The sequence below is a fragment of the Sciurus vulgaris genome (genome assembly GCF_902686455.1).
Source record: "Sciurus vulgaris genome assembly, chromosome: 5".
Lineage (NCBI taxonomy): Eukaryota > Metazoa > Chordata > Mammalia > Rodentia > Sciuridae > Sciurus > Sciurus vulgaris.
In genome coordinates this window covers 44,920,334-44,938,488 of record NC_136465.1, presented here as the reverse complement: position 1 = coordinate 44,938,488, position 18,155 = coordinate 44,920,334, and the positions used below count along the sequence as shown (strand labels likewise).

Below are 18,155 nucleotides of genomic sequence, written 5' to 3'. Positions count from 1 at the left end.
GTTTTTAATTTCACAACATGCATGATACAGAGTTTATAAAACTACTACTTCCTACTTCCCTCTTCATAGATGTTTCTGTCATAACTCCTATTCCCAATTACCTCTGAATTATATATTCTTATGTGCACATGGATGTGTGTGTGTGTGTGTGTGTGTGTGTGTGTGTGTGTGAGAGAGAGAGAGAGAGAGAGAGAGAGAGAGTGCAAGCAAGTGAGTGTTGTGCACATGAAAAGAATTGGGAAATATATTTTTAAATTACTCCTTTTGGATTCAAATATGATTTCTGGTTTCAATATAGCATAACTGCTGTGATTATTAGTATTGCCCAGTTCAGAATGCTTCCATGTCATCATGGCATTTTCTTCTTACAGGTGTATTATCCCATGATTTGTCATAGTTCATTTACTATTCTGCACTATTCTCAGTCTCTCTGCCTTCCCCATGCACAAATACTTAGAGTAGCATTATTTTCTTCCACAGCATGATATTAAGTAAATAAATTGTTTTATTTGAACCCATATTTTGAGCCTCATCATTCATTTGAGCACAACCTAGGAAGTCAACTGACAGCAACAAGGGAGTAACAAAGAATGTTTTATTTCTCTTCTGAAAAATAAAAAAGGGGACATAAAGGAACAGAAGTGTTTGGTAAAATATCATTCTTTGGAAAGGTATAAAGTAAAGCATTGTGTAATTAATTCTAGGCTTAGTAAGATTGATGTAAGTGGTTGTTCATCTGTTATGTCTTAGGGCCTAGTGTCTGTTTTACTTGGCTAATGTACAATTTTTTGTGGTGTTTGAGAACCCATATTTTTAACTTTATTTTCTGCTAATGTTCATTTGAAGTTCAACTGCATCAGTGTTGTCTAAAATGAGAGGTCTTGAGGCTACAATATGATACCATTAAATACTTATGTTTTATAATCTGTAGATATTCATGCAGAGTTGAATGAAAACTGGCAGATTAGATCATATTTTTGGCAATGCTGTACCTTATCTACTTACTGATTTCCAGGATTGAACTTAAACCTGGATTCATTTACGTGTTAGAAAAAAATTTAAAATCATATTTCATTGTTATAGAAACATATATGTCTACTTGATTTTCCTGTCTTCTTCTGCCTTAATGTTTTTAATCTTTTTTCTCCTGACTTCTCCTTTGGTAATTATTTCAGATATTTTACAAAACTGATTTTAGAATTTCTTGGAACTAATGAAAGGATAAAAGTATTGTGCAAATGTTTTTTTTTTTCTTAAAGATGTCTGTATACTTCTTATTGAATGTTTTAAAAGAACAGTTATTTCTAATTTTATAGAAATTCTATAATTCTAATTTTAAGAAAAAAACACCAGTTTCTCATTCTGTAAAAAAGATTTAGATAGAATTTAAGTTTCTTGTATTTGTTTTGTTTCATTCTAAACTACCTGTTTAATTGGCTTAGATTAAGCATTTAAATTTGATAAGCATGTTTATATTTTACTAGTAATAATGAATCTTCTTTAATTAACTGGCAAAAATGTACATGCAAAAGAAACCTAATAGATTTTATCAGTCATCTACTTTTGAGTAAAATCTTCCCAACCATAATAGAAAGGAAATGAAAAAATAAGATAGTAATTTCCCTATTGTCAGCTTTTCTGGGACAGAGTAATATTGAAAACATAGACTGCAGCACATAGTACTGTAACATACACCCTTTGTTCCTCTATAAAACAAACTGAAATACTCAGACATTATTACCTGCTTTGGAAAGGAGGGCGTTCTCCCTTTGGCTCTAAGACCTTATTTTCTTACTCTCCAGGCTTTTATTTCTAGCCTTTTATACATTAGAATGAACTATTTCTAAGTAACATGCTTTTACACTGGGGCAAAAATCTAACCAGTAATTTAAAATTATATTTCTTTGTGTATATTGCATGGCATCTGAGAAGAGTAAAATTATATTTAGCATTCTAATACTGCAAATGTTCCTGCTGTTACAACCAATGCTTCAAAATGCAGGGGCTGATAATCTTGTTTGTGGTTTATTATATTTTGTTTTGTTTTGATCCCTTTGGGGCATTTTAGTACTTGTAGGAACTCTATAAAAAGAAGAAAACCACCAGAAGACTTAGATAAGTCCATTTTGTTGTTTTCATACCCCAAATAGTAGATTTTCATTGAGAAGAATGTGGAAAATAATGAATACATTGTATTGTGGATTATCTGGTTTGTTGTACCTGTGTGTGCCATGAACTATTAAATGTAAGTATTCTGTAAAATTGGATGCATTTTAAAAATATGAACATTTGGGTTGTCATTGCATGTTTTTAGACTCTAATGGCATTTTCTCTCTTTTTCTAGTAATTTGCCTAGTGGGATTAGGCCTGGTGGTCTTCTTCTTCAGTTTTCTACTTTCAATATTTCGTTCCAAGTACCACGGCTATCCTTATAGGTAATATCTTTATATTATCATGAATGGTTTTATATTTAACTCAGAATAAACAGAATTTCAGTGGTTGGTATATAACTAAGAATTAATATAAGGTAGCTAATTCATTTGCTATGTGGTCTTAAATTCAGTTAAGCAAAGTTTTGAGCACCTACCATGTGTTCAGCATAGTAGACTATACAAAAGAGATATAGGGCATATTCCTTCCTATTCCTAAGTAAGGTGTAGTTTCACTTTAGACATATATTACTATGTATGCACACGTAGTGAAACGAGTTTTAAACTTTATGGATTTCATCAAACTTTCTTCTTCCTTTGGTTTGCCTATTCATCATGATTTTGACTTAATTTGCAAGATTATATTTTCATGTAATCTCCTGGTGTCAAATAAACATTCATCATCTTTTGAATTCTGCAAACTTATAACTTTTCCAAATAAGAAAAGCCAACTTGAAAGAGAAAAATTAAATGATAAACTAATCTCTGGTCACTAGAATTCATCATAATGAATATCTTGTAAGATTTTCACCAACGTGTTGTCAAAATTGGAAGATGATGAAAATTCAATCTGAGATCATGTTTTTATTACCAAACCACACTTTGACTATAGCACACTGCAGTAAAAGTTTATGAATTAGGCATATGTTTGCCTCTTGACCATATTCCTACCTTAGCTTTTTTTAAAAATAAAAAAATTATCTTTCTCTAGAGAATTCTTCTTATAGATTAACCTATCTTTCTCTCTTGTGAAGAAATAAAGGCCATACATTTCCTTCCTCAGAGACTTTGAAGACCCTTTCAAATGCTGAGGTGATAGAGCCAGTGACATGTTGTTAGAAAACAAAAGCACATCATACTTTAATATGTCTTCTCCACATAACAGTGGACATTTTTTAAAATTTTTATTAGTGTATTATAGTTATGCATAATATTGGAGTTTGTTTTAACATAATTAGCCAAAGGATGGAATTTAATTTGCTTCAATTCAGTCTCCACTATTTCCCATTTCCTTCCCCTTCTCCCTCTCTCTGATGCCTTTCTTTGACCAGTCCTTTTTCTATATATATATTTCTAATTTAGTGCTTTATAGACAGACATAAAGTAGAATTCACTATGCTATTTTTATAAATGCATATGGTGTAATTCATTCCACATTTCCTCTCCTTTCCTATTCCTCCTTTCTCCTGTCGATCTCTTCTACTTTATTGACCCCCCTCTTTTTCTTCCCCTTTATTTTGCTCTAGCTTCTCTATATGAGAGAAAACATTTGACTCTTGACTTTGAGTCTGACTTATTTCACTCAGCATGATATTCTCTCCTTCCATCCATTTACCAGCAAATGCCATAGTTGCATTCTTCTTTATGGCTAAGTAAAACTCCATTGTATATATATACATTTTCTTATCTATTTGTCTGTTGACATGCATCTAAACTTGACTCCATAACTTGGCTATTATGAATTGTGCGGATATGGCTGTATCCCTATACCATGTTATTTTAGATCTTTTATATATTTACCAAGGAGTTGGATAGTTGGGTCATATAATGCTTCTATTCCTCATTTTTTGAGGAATCTTGATATTGCTTTCCAGAGTGGTGGTACTGATTTGTAGTCCCACCAATAAGATATAAGTGTATCTTTTCCTCCACATCCTTACCAACATTATTTTCTTGATAATTACCATTCTGACTGGAGATGAAACTTCAATATAGTTTTGATTTGCATTTCCCTGGTTGCTAGAGATATTAAATATTTTTTCATATATTTATTGTCCATTTATATTTCTTTTTTTTTGAGAAGCATTAGTTATTTTTCCCATTTATTATTATTATTTTTTTGGTTTGGTTGTTCATGTTTTGTTTTTGTTTGTATATTTTTTGATGGTAAGTTTTTAAAGTTCCTTATATATTCTGGGTATTAATCCTCTGAGAAGCAGATGCCAAAGATCTTTCATTCTGTAGCTCTTAATTGTTTCCTGGTTTTATTTCTTGCACTTTTAAAGTCTTGTTAAGGAAGTCAGTGCCTGTGCCAATATGTTGGAGTTTCTGGCCTACATTTTCTTCTAGCAGTTGCAGGGTTTCTACTGTAACTCCTAAGTCTTTAATCTACTTTGAAGTGACTTTTGTGCAGGATGAGAGAACGGGATCAAATTTCCTTCTGCATATGGATATCCAGTTTTCCCAGCACCATTTGTTTCCTTATCTTGTTCCTGTTTTTAGAGAAAATGCTTTTGGTTTTTCTCCATTCAGTATGATGTTGCCTTGACTTTGTTGTATATGGCCTTTACAATATTGGAGTAAGTTTCTTGCAACACTAGTTGCTCTAGTGTTTTAAACAAAAATGGGTGTTGAACTTTGGCACATGCTTTTTCTGCATCTATAAAGATAATCATGTGATTTCTGTCCTTAACTCTGTTTGAATAATGAATTACATTTATTGATTTGCATATGTTGAACCAACTTTGTTTTCATGGGATAAAACACAACTTGATCATGGTGTACTGTCTTCTTGTGTTTTTGAATGGTTTGCCATTATTTTATTAAGGATTTTTGCATCTGTGTTCATCAGGGATATTGATCTGAACTTTTTCTTTCCTTGAGTTGTCTTTTTCTGGTTTTGGTGTCAGAGTGATGCTAGCTTCATAGAATGAATTTAAGAAAATATGCATAGATGATGATAAAGGTGTTTAGCTTTGTATTTAACATTATTTGGGAGACAAAAATAACCCCATCTGAGTTGTGGCGTCATCTACTGTAAACCTTTTCTATGACATTGGTAAACTTTTGAAAACATTATTTCTGGGGGCAATGAGATAGACAAAGTGTCCAGTTTTTTTCATTTTTTTTCTTGATGTTAGCCAGTCAGCTAATTTTGTTTCTGAAAATGTGGAAGTATTAAATTAATCAAATCCAAAATAAATAATTCCTAAGAGAGATGAAGTTACTTTTTTTCCCTCATTCCTCCTACTTTAGGATTGAGAATTCTTTTGCTGCATATTTCTTAGTTTGATATATACTAGTTCTATAATAGAATCTGTAAATGAAGAGAAACACTGTACTTTTAAATCTTCTATCTAGGATACCAAGAACATTTAAATATCAATTCACTCTGATCCATAGCACTTAAAATATGTCAAAGGTAAGGATTGTATCTCTTAAAATATGAACTATAGGAACATCTGCTATGAGATTCTTAAACCAAATTAGTTGATAAGAAGAAAGGTAAAGTGCAAATTCAAAGCTTTCCTTGTATTTCAGATCACATAATCATACCAGAATATCATTCCCTATGTAGATTATTTTCTGGTATAGCAATATGACTAGGAAAAGTAGAGAAAAGCAGTTCCTTGTTAATGTGATTTTTGATGGCACTATTTTTGTAATGATATGAATAGTTTTCAAGTTTGTACTTTTTTTCAAGTCATGACAGTCATTTACTACAGTAACTGTATAGTACATTCGAATGTTTTGTGTTTGCTTTTGTTTTGCTTTATATTAACCAGGTTAAACATGTAAATCACCTGAGAACCTTTTCCAAATTCATATGGTAGGCTCACCCAGATACACGTTGCAAGCATATCTGAAACAGGACATACCTATTCATTTTATTGCAACTTTCTTATTGTGTAACCAGTCCTATGCTCTTGCTAAGACCCCATTGTCCTAACAAGAGACAGGCTTGCCTTTAGCTCGCCTCCTGGGACTGGAAGTGTATATCAGATTACTTTAGAGAGAGAGAGAGAGAGAGAAAAGTAAATCAGGGCCACAAGTTGCTTGTGAATATGATATTTGACATGGTTTAGATGGAAACCCATAAAAAAATGAGGAGCTGTCACAGTAAAGAATCACTAGAGAGACTAGCAAAGAAGCTTGGGAGACCGCATGTGTCAAACTGAGGTGCAGTGTAGAGAAGTGAAAGGCAGGCTTTTGGGTGCTGCAGTGGCCCTGCAGTGTCGTCATTTGGGGTACTGTTATGTAGGTTTACCAGGTTGGTTTAAATATCCTAAATAGCGTTTGGCTGCTCTGTTGGGAAATTTTAGATTCAAATAGCCTTGAGGTAATTAAGCCACTTTAGATAATGAGAGGTTTATTATAAAGACATGTGGGGAAAAGCAAGGAAAATAACTAACTTGCCACACAACTAGATCTCACAGAGGGAGAGGGTTTAGAAAACAGGTCACGAGGATCAATTTGCTCCCATTCCACGCTTCAGAGGTACAAACCTCTAATTTTTCTACCACGGTTATTGAGTAATTTCTTTTCAACTCACCCACCCTTGTATCTGTAAATATTTTGTGAACGTTTTCTGAGAAGGGCCTGATTTCTTAAGTTTGTCACTCCCCAGTATGGGGCATGAAAGTTAAAGAAAACTTTTATCATTCCCCCATTCATAGGTCCTGGTCCTCCCTCTGGACTCCTTAAAGGTATCTCCTTCACCATAATTCCTTTCCTTACTCATCAGTGTTATCTGAATATGTCAGGTGTAGGACTTTGTTGGTGCTATTCAAAGCTGAATGTGAATTAGGCATCTATTCCCATTGAAGGGAAGCCAAATAAAATGGTAGGTACCTATAAAAGCATCAAGTAAGTGAAAAGAGCAGTATTCAATTCAGCTAATCTGTGTATGAAATATAAACTGTTTAAGATACATTTTTTACTTTCCTTAGAGGTAGTTCTCAAAACTATGACTTTCTGAATAGACATAATGACCTCCATGAAATGGCAAAAATAATTGAATTATTTTAAATGACATGAGTTAGCATCTATTTGTAGATTGGCCAGAGACAAATTGTTTGAAATGTGATTTGTACAGTATGCCAGGTAGCATCCAGTTCAAATTGTAAAAAGTTCAAGAACAATTTGTGGGATCCTGTGCAGCAAATTAATAAATTTAATAAATGTTTATTAAGTAATTACTGTGTTCCAGGTATTAAGGATATAACCATTAATAGGATAACCAAAATCTCTGCCCTCATGGAGCGTGCATTCAAGTGGGTGGGTGATGAGACAGAAAACAAGTGAAGTACATATTTCTTTAATGATAATAAGGACAAAGCGAATAGGGAGGTGGTTTAAATCTGGATGGTATCTCCAGGGAGGTCCTCATTGAGAGGGAACATTTTAGTAATGACATGAAGGAAGTGACTAGAATAAGCCATGTAGATACCCAGAGGAAGAATGTTATAAGCACAGACAGCAGCAAGTTTAAGGACCCTTAAAAAGGAGTGGGTCCCTGAGAAACAGGGAGACAGTTGTGTCTGGAATATAGAGCAAGCAAGGGGTAGAGCATGAGGACATGCGGCTGCTGAGGTCAGAGGCAAAACCAGACTGTGTAGATCATGTGGGTTCTTGTAGGACTTGGTAAGAACTTTACCTTTTGTCTGAATGATAGGAAGGCATTAGAGGATTTGAGAGAGCAGTGACATAGATCTGTCTTATTTCTGTGTATTATGAAACTTTGGGATGCTTTCTAAACATCCTATAATGATCTGTGACTGCTAAGAGACTAATCCTTAAATTTGTTGTACAGGTTGAGAAATTTTTTCTAATCCAATAGTGGTAGGATTGAAAAAGTGCTTTTGTGCAGTTTAAGATCTTGAATGATTATGATGGAGAAGACATTTTTTTCCATTTCTTTCCTTGGTTTTTAAAAGAATCTCTGAAAACAATGTTATTTTTCACCATATGAAAGAGAAGCACTATTTTGATAAGACAGCACATTCATTTGATTACACTTTAAAAATAAAGTTCTTTTGAAAAAAGAAAAATTATGAATAAAATTTTAAAGAGGCAAATATGCATTTTTGGCAGCATTTATTTATGATTATTTAATGTTAGTTTAATGTTAGACAAAAGCTCTCTATGAACAAGAGCAAGTTTTGTGTTATTCACAATTGTTTACCAGATTCTGGGGCAAAGCTTATTATGCAGTGTTCAATATTTAACAAATAAGTGCAATTTAATTTGCAGTTATAGTACAGAACAAGTATTTTAGTGACAAAATCTTCTTCATGAATTGAAAAATGTATATAGACTGAAACTGTGACAATTTGAAGAATTGTATTACTCCTGTGGGTATCAAAACATGACCTAGAGTGTAATGAGGTTAAAGGGATCTCCTTTAATTTTTGAATTGTTCTCCTCAAACTTGCATGAAAATATTAGGTGCATGCACTTGTTTTTGCCCATATGCTTTCTTGAAGAGTAGAATGTTGTTATGTTGAGGAAAAAAAGAAAACTGATAACAGATTAAAACTTTAGCAGTTGTTTTAGAACTTTTTCCACAGACCTGAAAGGTTGTCTGTTAATATGAAAAAGATTGACTATTAGGTATAAAAACTTGAACTTCACATTTCATAATCTTTCAGTAAGAAACATAGCTGTAGATATAATCTGGATTTTCAGAAAATTTTACTTACAGTTCTTATTACAATTTTAAAGGTTTTGTTTTAATGTATAGTAGCTAATACTGTTACATGTACTATCCAGGTTCTGTTTTCTGACTGGTAAATCTTTCAATGACAGTATCCTTTAATGGGATTTTCTAGACTGCACAGTCTGATTATAGGAATCCTTAATATTCCTTACATTGTTTTTGGCTGGTAGTCATATGGCACCAAATGTAGAATTTTTCTCCAAAGAAGATTATAATTTTGCATTAATTCTAGTTAGAGTGATTTATCCAAATAAACTTTGGAATTAGGTATACTCTTCAAAACTCTTATCAATAACAAAATATTGAAATATCTTTGGTTACTAGTGCTAATTAACGAGAACTTGGAATTTTGGAAGGATAATCTATAAACTAGTGGCTTCCATCCATTATTACTCACACTTAAATCCCTTAATACATGATTGACCAAGTGAAATTGATCAAATGAAATTCACCTGTGCAGTCTTTGCTTCAAGTTTTGTAAACTGTAGTGCTCCCTGGATAATCCAGACTTTTGCAAATCCTATTTTTGCACATAATGTTCTGCCTGCAATAGGTTGTCCTTCCCCTCAAAGCAAACACCTTCTCAGAACTAACTCCAGTTGCCTCCTCTGAAAAATCTTTTTCAACTCCAGTAGGGAATTAGTCTCTCCACACCTGATACCTCAGTACTCTTAAGGTACTTTGTTATGTATCTTACGTGTACTACTTAGTATTCAAATTTTATATTGCCTATTCTCCATTGAGTTCCTTTGGGTTTAGGAATTTAATTATTTACCTTGCACAGAAAAATTATAAATATTTGGCTAAAAGATTTGAAAGATTGAGGGGTAAGGGAAGTTGTCCTAGTTCTAGCTCTGATAAACAGGATATTTATTGGCCAAATTTTCTACTGTGCCTTAAAAACTAATAGCTTCAAATTAAATATAGATAACTCAAAATCTGCAATAGATTCATTAATGAAAATCCATAGAATTTTGATTTTAACATTGCATGATACTAAGATCACTTAATTTTTTTCAAGTCTCAAACCAGAGCAACTATAGAAAAATCTCTTTCTAAAGAAGTATTTCCAAATGTCCTTGCCTACTTTCTTTATGCTAAACTAGTTGTGTTTTCAGTATTTTGGACTTAACCTACCCTCAAAATAATACACAAATTGAATTAACAGTTACATGGAGAAGGAGACTTAAAAGTTGCCTTAGTAATCTTTAGGATGAAGTTTCAGACATCTGTGATCTCATCCTCTCACTTCATGTTTTGGCAATTCATTTCCCTGGGGTTTCATTTTCCACATAAAAAGAAGTAATAAGGTTGAATAAATCAGATTTCTTCCTTGGTCTGTGTTTCAGTCAGCTTTATGTTGTTGTGACCAATATACCCTGCAAGAACAACTTAAAGAAGGGTTTACTTTTGCTCATGGTTTTATAGATTCAGTCCATGATCAGCGGACTCCATTTCTTTGGGCCCAAGGTGAGGCGGATGTGGTGGAGAACTGTTTAGTTCATGGCAGCCAAGAAATAGGGTACTGGGGACAAAATATGAACTCCAAAGTTATACCTCTCCCCCACTGTAAACAACTTCCTTCAGTCACACTCCATGTGCTTACAGTTACCACCCAGTTAATCCACTGGAGTGAATTAATCCACTGATTAGTTGTAGCTTTCAGTCTAATTTTAAATCTAAACATTCTTGCATTGTCTCACACATGAGCTTCTGGGAGCCACCACCTATCCAAAGCATAACAGTTGGTCATTTTGAAGGGAATTTTTTTAAACACTAAAATTATTAGGCTACATCTAATTGAGTCATAATCTTCTATTGTGGCTCTTAATCAGTTGAATAGTTTCCCAAGAAATTTTGTGCAATAAAGAATTATGTGCTAAATGATTTCATATTTTCTTCGTTTCAATATTTTTTGAGTTACTAAAATGCTTTATAGATATATCATGCTTACTATACTTACTATAAATAATTTTAATCTGTTTGGAGAAAGTAATTATGCTTATGAGACAATATGTCTATGAAGCAGGAAGTTAAAGTATCAAAAGTTAATGGCATGGGCTGGGGTTGTAGCTCAGTGTTAGCACACTCATCTAGCATGTGTGAGTTCCTGGGTTCAGTCCTCAGTACCACATAAAAATAAAGGTCCTTTGACAACTAAAAATATATTTAAATAAAGCTATTGGCAGTCTGTTGTATGGAAATAATTTACAGGTTGGGAAAAATCACTGTGGGTTTGAATGAGAAAGAATGACTCCAGAATGTGGTACAAATTATATTAAAAACTAGTTTTTAGACAAAGTAGAGAAAAGTGACTAAGGAGTTTTTCTTTTCTTCTTTTCTTCTTTTTTTTTTTTTTTTTTTTTTTTTTGAGTTCCAGTGGACTTTTATCGAGGTAAATCAACAAAAGTCAAGATTTTTACTGACTATCTTTTCTGAACCTTATAAACTAGATTGCAACTCTGGTCTGTATACATGTACATACAACATAATACATCCCATCAAAAACAGTCCCACTGAATACTTGCCAGTTAACCAAAAGTCAATTTTCCCTTTCCCAAAATGTTTTCAAATTTGAATTTCTACTGTTCACTTCTCAATGACAATATTTCATAAGAAGAAAATTGTAAGATACCAAAAGAGAAATGTATCACTGGTATCTATGAGACTGAGTCACTGTAGTGGCTTGATAAACAATATATATCTATTGCTCAATATATTTGTAGCTTTAAATGCACTAATTAGTCAAAAGGATACAAAAAGAAATATACATATTTATATATAACATGAGAATGTTTTTATCACTTTGGGTGAATTTTAGGATGATTTTGTAATTCAAATTCTAAATATTTCCAGAACTAATAATCATTTTTCCAGGTAAGTTTTGAATTTTATTTCCTTTAGAACATCATAGTGGTCTGGAATTTAGCACAGGAAAGGACTAAGGAGATATTTCCCCTAAACTCATTTACAGATGAATCTGAGAGTATATCTGTTGCTAGAAGAACTGATGCTCAGCTTAGTTCTCTCTCTTGTGCCATATTTTTATAGTTCATCTAATTCTTATATACCTGTAAATAAAAAATTATCTCATAATCAAAGCTGAAAAATATATGCAAGGTTATAATGACCTCAGTGATCTGGTAGCCAAAGCATCTAAGAAAATTTTGACAATTAGATATTGAAGACCATAGTAATAGCTTCCTAATCTGTTCTCTTGGCTCTGTTGGTGAGCTTGAGTAATTCAAGAGGTAGAAGGAACTTAAGTTAGAATTCATCTTATTTTCCTTCATGATAAATTTTACAGATACATGAAATAGAATAGGAGATAGGCAGATCTGAATCACTGACATTACCTGGTTAATTAAAAATAGATTTTAGGCCCTATCATTTACTAAATCAAAGCCACCATAATTTACATGGTGAAAGATGTCATTTCTTTTTGAATTTTTCTTTAATTTTTATAATATTCTCCATATTTCTTCATATCTTTACTGAGATGTCAACTGTTTTCCTGTCTAATTGAAAGTATTGCTCTAGCTTAAATATCACATCCCATATTAAAAGCCTTCTCATATTTTTCTTCAGCTTTTATGAGAACTTACATATGTATCTGTCAGACTGCTCATCAGGTGTCCATGAATCCTTAATAGCATATATAGGTATCCCTCCTATGTTTCATACTCATTATTTTGCTTTGTCAGGCCATGTGGGATATTAATTCCATTCATTGTATTATAGAGGAGCATTATGAACAAAGAAAAGATCAATTTTCCACTTAAAAACTTATTTCCTTTAACTAAATATATGCTGATGTTACTTTCTTAGTGGTGTATAAGATGTGTTGGGTCTAGTTTATTCCATTGAAATTTTGCTTTCATGTTTTTCCCCTCATGAATGATTATGTTAATATATAAATTTCAAAAGCAAGTATTACTGGAAGGATTACAGAGATGTGAATACCAGGATTTTGGACAAATCCTGAGCCAAATTCTAAAAACTTGACAGTACAGGTAAATATATATGTATCTGTACAATTAGTTAGTTGGAGAAAGAGGAAAAGTGATGGCAAAACCAAGAGTGAAAGAGAAGTAGTCATTCTGGGACAAATAGAGAGGTGAGATGATAGAGAAAAAAGATCTTTTCCCATTGAATTTTCCTGTGAAAGCAGCTGTTCAACTATAAACAGCACCACACAGTTAAGGAACATTTCATATTCCCAAAAGCATTCATCTATACTTTAAAAAAACAGACCTTCATATTAGGTAAAGGCAGATTGTAAGAAATAAGTGAATGAAATACAAGAAGCCGTTATTCTAGGAAGAGGAAGACCCAAAACCTACTCTAGAAGGAATGTCCTAGTGTTATTTCTGAAAAGGCATTGGTAGATGTCTGTTTTCAAAGGGCAGCAGGTCTTAGAATCTTTAATCATGGACCATGGGAACCAAGAGCTAAACCAATTCAGCCATTTGTGACAGAAACACAGTGTGCTAAGTTTATATCAGGAAAGAAATAGTTTCTTAGCCAAAATCATATCCTTCACTTTCCCAATTTTAACACGTATGCCTAATTAAGAGGTGAGCTGCAAAGATAGTTATATTCTTCAAAGTAGGTCTTAGAAAAACCTCCCATTTCTACCCACTTTAAGAAAATATCTCTACTTTGGATAATACCCTTGAGATACCCACTAGTGAAAATGTACATTTGAACATAACACTGTATCTACTGCTTTAGAAATCACTTGGATCTATGGCTTTTAGGCTTAATATCAAATTACTTTCTTGGGTATTATGTCATTGTTCTCTGCTATTTATAGCCTACAGTATCTTCCTTCTAAATTTCTGTAAATTATGGCCTTTGTAACAATCCAATAGATCTATTTATATGGATAATTATCATTATACATAGCACCATGTCCATGATCATCTTTAAACTCTTTTCATTCCTTCCTCACAATTTTGAATTCCATTTAATTTAAAACCCATAATTACGTCTCTACTCGGAGTAATCTTTTTCTCATTTTCATTATTTTAATCTTAATTCTCATAAAACCTTGAACATTTTTGCCCCCATTGTATTTTCTCAGTATTTCACACTAACTTCAGAATTTGTTTTGTCTTGATATATGTACCTGCTAAAAGTATAAAGACCTACTTTAAATATATATATTTTAAATATATAAATATATCCTATTTCTATAAATCTTCCCCAAGTTTTAGTATTAATGGTGTATTCTATAGCAGTGTTATGTTTTATACCATTATTAAATTCTCCTGATTCCTTTAAGTTTCAATAAGCAAACATTCCTTGCTTATGCGTCTCCTTGGACTAACTGCATAATTTTTCTGACCTTAGGTTTTCTTGTTTGTAAATGGGAAATGAGTTTACTACCTCATTCTGTGTACATGAGAGAATGAATATAGATCACCATTACCTGCTATGTAATTTATTAATAAATGTTTGATGTTAATCATCATTAATTTTGATATAATTATTTCAAGTTCAGGTGTACTTTTTTTTAAAACAAGTTCAGATGTATTTAATCTACTTTTCTCTAAATAGGGCTTTTCTTTATACTAAACATTAAGTAGCTTTGCTTTATATTTGCATTATTTAGTTGAGTGAAGAACAGATTTTTCCCTGAACCTTTTGATGAACTTATTTGGCCTCCAGAGTCCCTTGAAATTACCAGTGAAATATCAGGTTTCTTATGAATTTGATCTAATTACCATCTGAGTGATATTATGAAATTTTATTTTATAAATTGAATAAAAATTATTTTTAGTTCTTGCCCCATTTTCTAAGAGCAATGTGTTAATAAGTATATCTGATAGTCTTTACTTACTAGTAATTACCTTGTCTGTATTTTCCACTGACCCTGATTTACAAAAAGTTTTTAGAAGACTTCTATGAAAACATCTATGACACATCAAATCTCTGCCTTAGTAGAACAACATGAAACATTCTGTATTAACTCTCCCCCTTGATTCCTAATCATCCTTGAGATTCTTTAACTGTTTTACATAGTGTAGTGTAAGGGTGAAATAGTAGTAATCGAGTTCACGTTTCATGTTTAATGAGGTTTATTAAATTGCTGAAAACTCTGGTTCTTCAGTTAGACAAATCTGAGTGTGCATCTTGGATCTTACCTTTAGGACTTCTGAGTATTGATTTTTTTCCTCAGTTCTAAAATAGTGTTTTTATGGGGTTAGAAACAGTTTCACTTATTTGAATTGTCTGTTATTTCTATATCTTTTTCAATATATTTAACTTTCTTAAACCTCTTTCTTCATCTGTAAATTTGATATAATACCACCTACCTTAGACTTTAAAGGGGATAAATTTGTAGTCACTGAAATGCAGTGGGTTCTCAATACAAATGAATTATGTCATCCACATCTCTCCCTGTACCAGCCATTTTAGCACCTAATTATTCACTAGCACTTTACTCACTTAAATTTTTTATTGTTTTCATATACAACCACTTCATGTGTTTAATTTCTTTCTAGAACACTGTAAGGCATTTGGGGAAGATTCCTTGACAAATAGACCTTTTTTATATCTACAGAGTGCTATATGCACATAGTAGGTGCTCATCATATACTTGTTAATTTATTGTTTACTTAAAGATGTTATTATCTACTTCCAGTAAATGCAAAATAACTCTTAAATAGAATGAAGAGCACTGGTTTACCAAATTGCATGACTCCAGAACATGCAATCCACATTGAATGGCACTCCCTGGTCCACATAACTAAAGTAATATGTGGAAAGATAGTTATTCCAGAAACCTGATTGAGCTGGCTAACAAGTATAAAGCAGATTGTACTTTAATTGACCATACAATAGACTCAGTGTCTCTCCTTATCTTATAAAGATACTTGTAACTCATGATATCTTTGGTTATTTTTGCAAGATGAATAATGATAACAGAAGGAATGACATTCAATGAGGGGAAGTGCAAAATAGCAGTTAGAAATGAAAGGTATTCTTAAAAATTCCAGACAAAGTACAATAGTGAATAAACACAGCAAGGCAATAAAGTTCCAGGATGTACAGTGTATAGCAATATCACATTCATCTGTACATCTTATATATACCTCTTTAAGATATATATAAAAAATAGAAATAATGTGGTGATTAGCCCACAACACATGTATGCCATTGACAAGAATTTCACCATATTGCCTTTCTCATGCTGAGTCCAAAGGTGTACAGATGGTTCAGAAGTGGTAGTGCTGTAAAAGGAACCATCTTTTATCCCCTTTCTTATCTATATAAAGAATAAAGTGCTAAATCTTGTGATAATATTGTACAAATGGAAATTGAATCTTAAGGATTATTTTTTCCATATTGTTGTATTTCATTGTGGTGTATTGGAAAGTGATCTGGACTTTGAGTGAGAAGATCTGATTTGGACCATGGCACTTAAAAACTATAACCCCAGGCAAGTCTTTTAATCTTCTCTGAGCCTCAGTTTTCCTCATCTTTTAAATAAAGACCATATTTTATCTTATAAGACAAGTTATAGTATTATTGTTTTATAAATGTAAGAAAATTGTGAGACCCCATAAATGTGGTTATACTCTGTTGCTGCAGGGACAGGTCCTCAGTATAAATTTCTACCAATAGACGTTGTCCCTTGGAATTAACCACTGGGCTAACAGTATATTTTTGTAAATATCCAAACATATCCCCAGTATCTCAAAATGTACCTCTCTTTGTTATCAATTTGGAGAAGAAATGAAAAGTTAGATCAATGAAAATGTGCTTAATTCTGCATAGGAAAAATGTAGTCATATCTCTTTTCCCATTTATAATATACCTAAAATCTAAGATTAATAAAGCAAAATAAGTCTTCTACAGTTAACTTACTGAAATCTTTTTTAAAATCAACACTTGATTATTTCAGATATAGATAATAGGAACTTCTACATTAGCATCATGTTTTGTAGAAAGTTCATAACCCAGTTTCTTGACCTACACTGTATAACCTAATTCCAGCATAGGAAACAGAGTCTGAGTTAACATGACACAAAGGTGCTCTAGAGGACTGCTTCTATTGTGGAAATTTATTTCATTTACTCTGGCACAAACTCCAACATTCTGTATCCCACTGGAAGCAGAGAAGGAATGGAAAGCTCCTGTGGTCCTAATATGTTGTTTTTCATCTATCCCTTGCCCCCATACTAACATCATTGTCCCCCTCACCCCCACCAAGACCTAGTGTCCATGTTCCTTGCCATTCTTAATTATCAATAATCATGTAATCAAAACTTACTGAGTGTGCTTCTCTTCAGGCTGCATGGAGAACTGGCCTTAACAATAGGCTTGACAGCCATTACCCTGTATAACTATAGTTAGAGAGGTTTCTGTCCCCAAAATTTCTTCTCTTACTCCTAATAAAGCTCTGAATTTCTGTAGGCCTTTTCAAAAGACCATTTATTTCAGACTTGAAGACTTTTCTGGGTTCAGTAATCTTCTATTACAGAGAAAAGAGCCCCAGGACTTTCGGCTAAAGAGAACTACCTAACAGCTCTAAAGTACTGCTCCCTAGCATTCCCATTAAACACTTATAAATGTAAAGATTGATAAAAAGTCATAGTTGAGTTGCACTAACCACAGGCCAATGGAACAGGAGTGAAAATTCAACCAGTGACCTGTGAAGAAATCAGGCCTTTCTTTACCCCTTTTTTTGAATACAAAATCTGAACAGCTGTCCCTTTCACCATCTAAGTGATTTCTGTGAGACAGAGTGCCTTTATATAACCAATAGATCTCCCTTATTCCTTCCCCACTTTGAAACAGAAGATAAGAGCAGTGCACTATAAAATTTTGTGCAGCAGAAAATTCAACTATTTCCCAATTGGGCAGAATGCATTCCTTCAGGAGCACTGTGTACATGTTGGTTTTTCAGGACACCAGGAACAGATAGAATAATTAATTCAAAATAAGTAAAAAAAAAAAAAAAAAAAAAAAAAAAAAAAAAAAAAAAAAAAGCAAAACAAACCATTATTCATTGCCAGTTCATATATTTCACCAAAAGGTAACAGAACAGACATGCTTAAACAGACATATTAAAATATGTCCTCCAGTGACCATCCAGTGTCCAAAGAAAGGCCAGAGTTATCTTCGCATGACTTTTCTAGCAATTTAGATGAACAGCCTCCCACCCCATTTGAAGTTTATGCCCTGAGTTTTCTAACAGGACACCCTTACACTTTACTTTTTTTTCTTTTAGATTACTTTTCAGTCCCAGATATATATCAAATCTTGATCTTTCACTT

General features: G+C 32.8%; 1 protein-coding gene across 8 annotated transcripts in view; it reads left to right on the top strand.

Moving 5' to 3' along the window:
* TUSC3 (tumor suppressor candidate 3) overlaps positions 1–18,155 on the top strand; it is a 333,190-nt gene that overhangs the window by 198,448 nt on the left and 116,587 nt on the right. For 4 of the 8 annotated variants that reach the window (XM_079142765.1, XM_079142764.1, XM_079142763.1 and 1 more), the window contains one exon: positions 2,345–2,435. In XM_079142765.1, coding sequence (XP_078998891.1) covers positions 2,345–2,435 — 91 coding nt within the window. Of the gene's footprint in view, positions 1–2,150; positions 2,246–2,344; positions 2,436–16,252; positions 16,316–18,155 lie in introns of all 8 variants that reach the window. The other 4 variants (XR_013764209.1, XR_013764210.1, XR_013764211.1 and 1 more) reach the window with 3 other exon arrangements.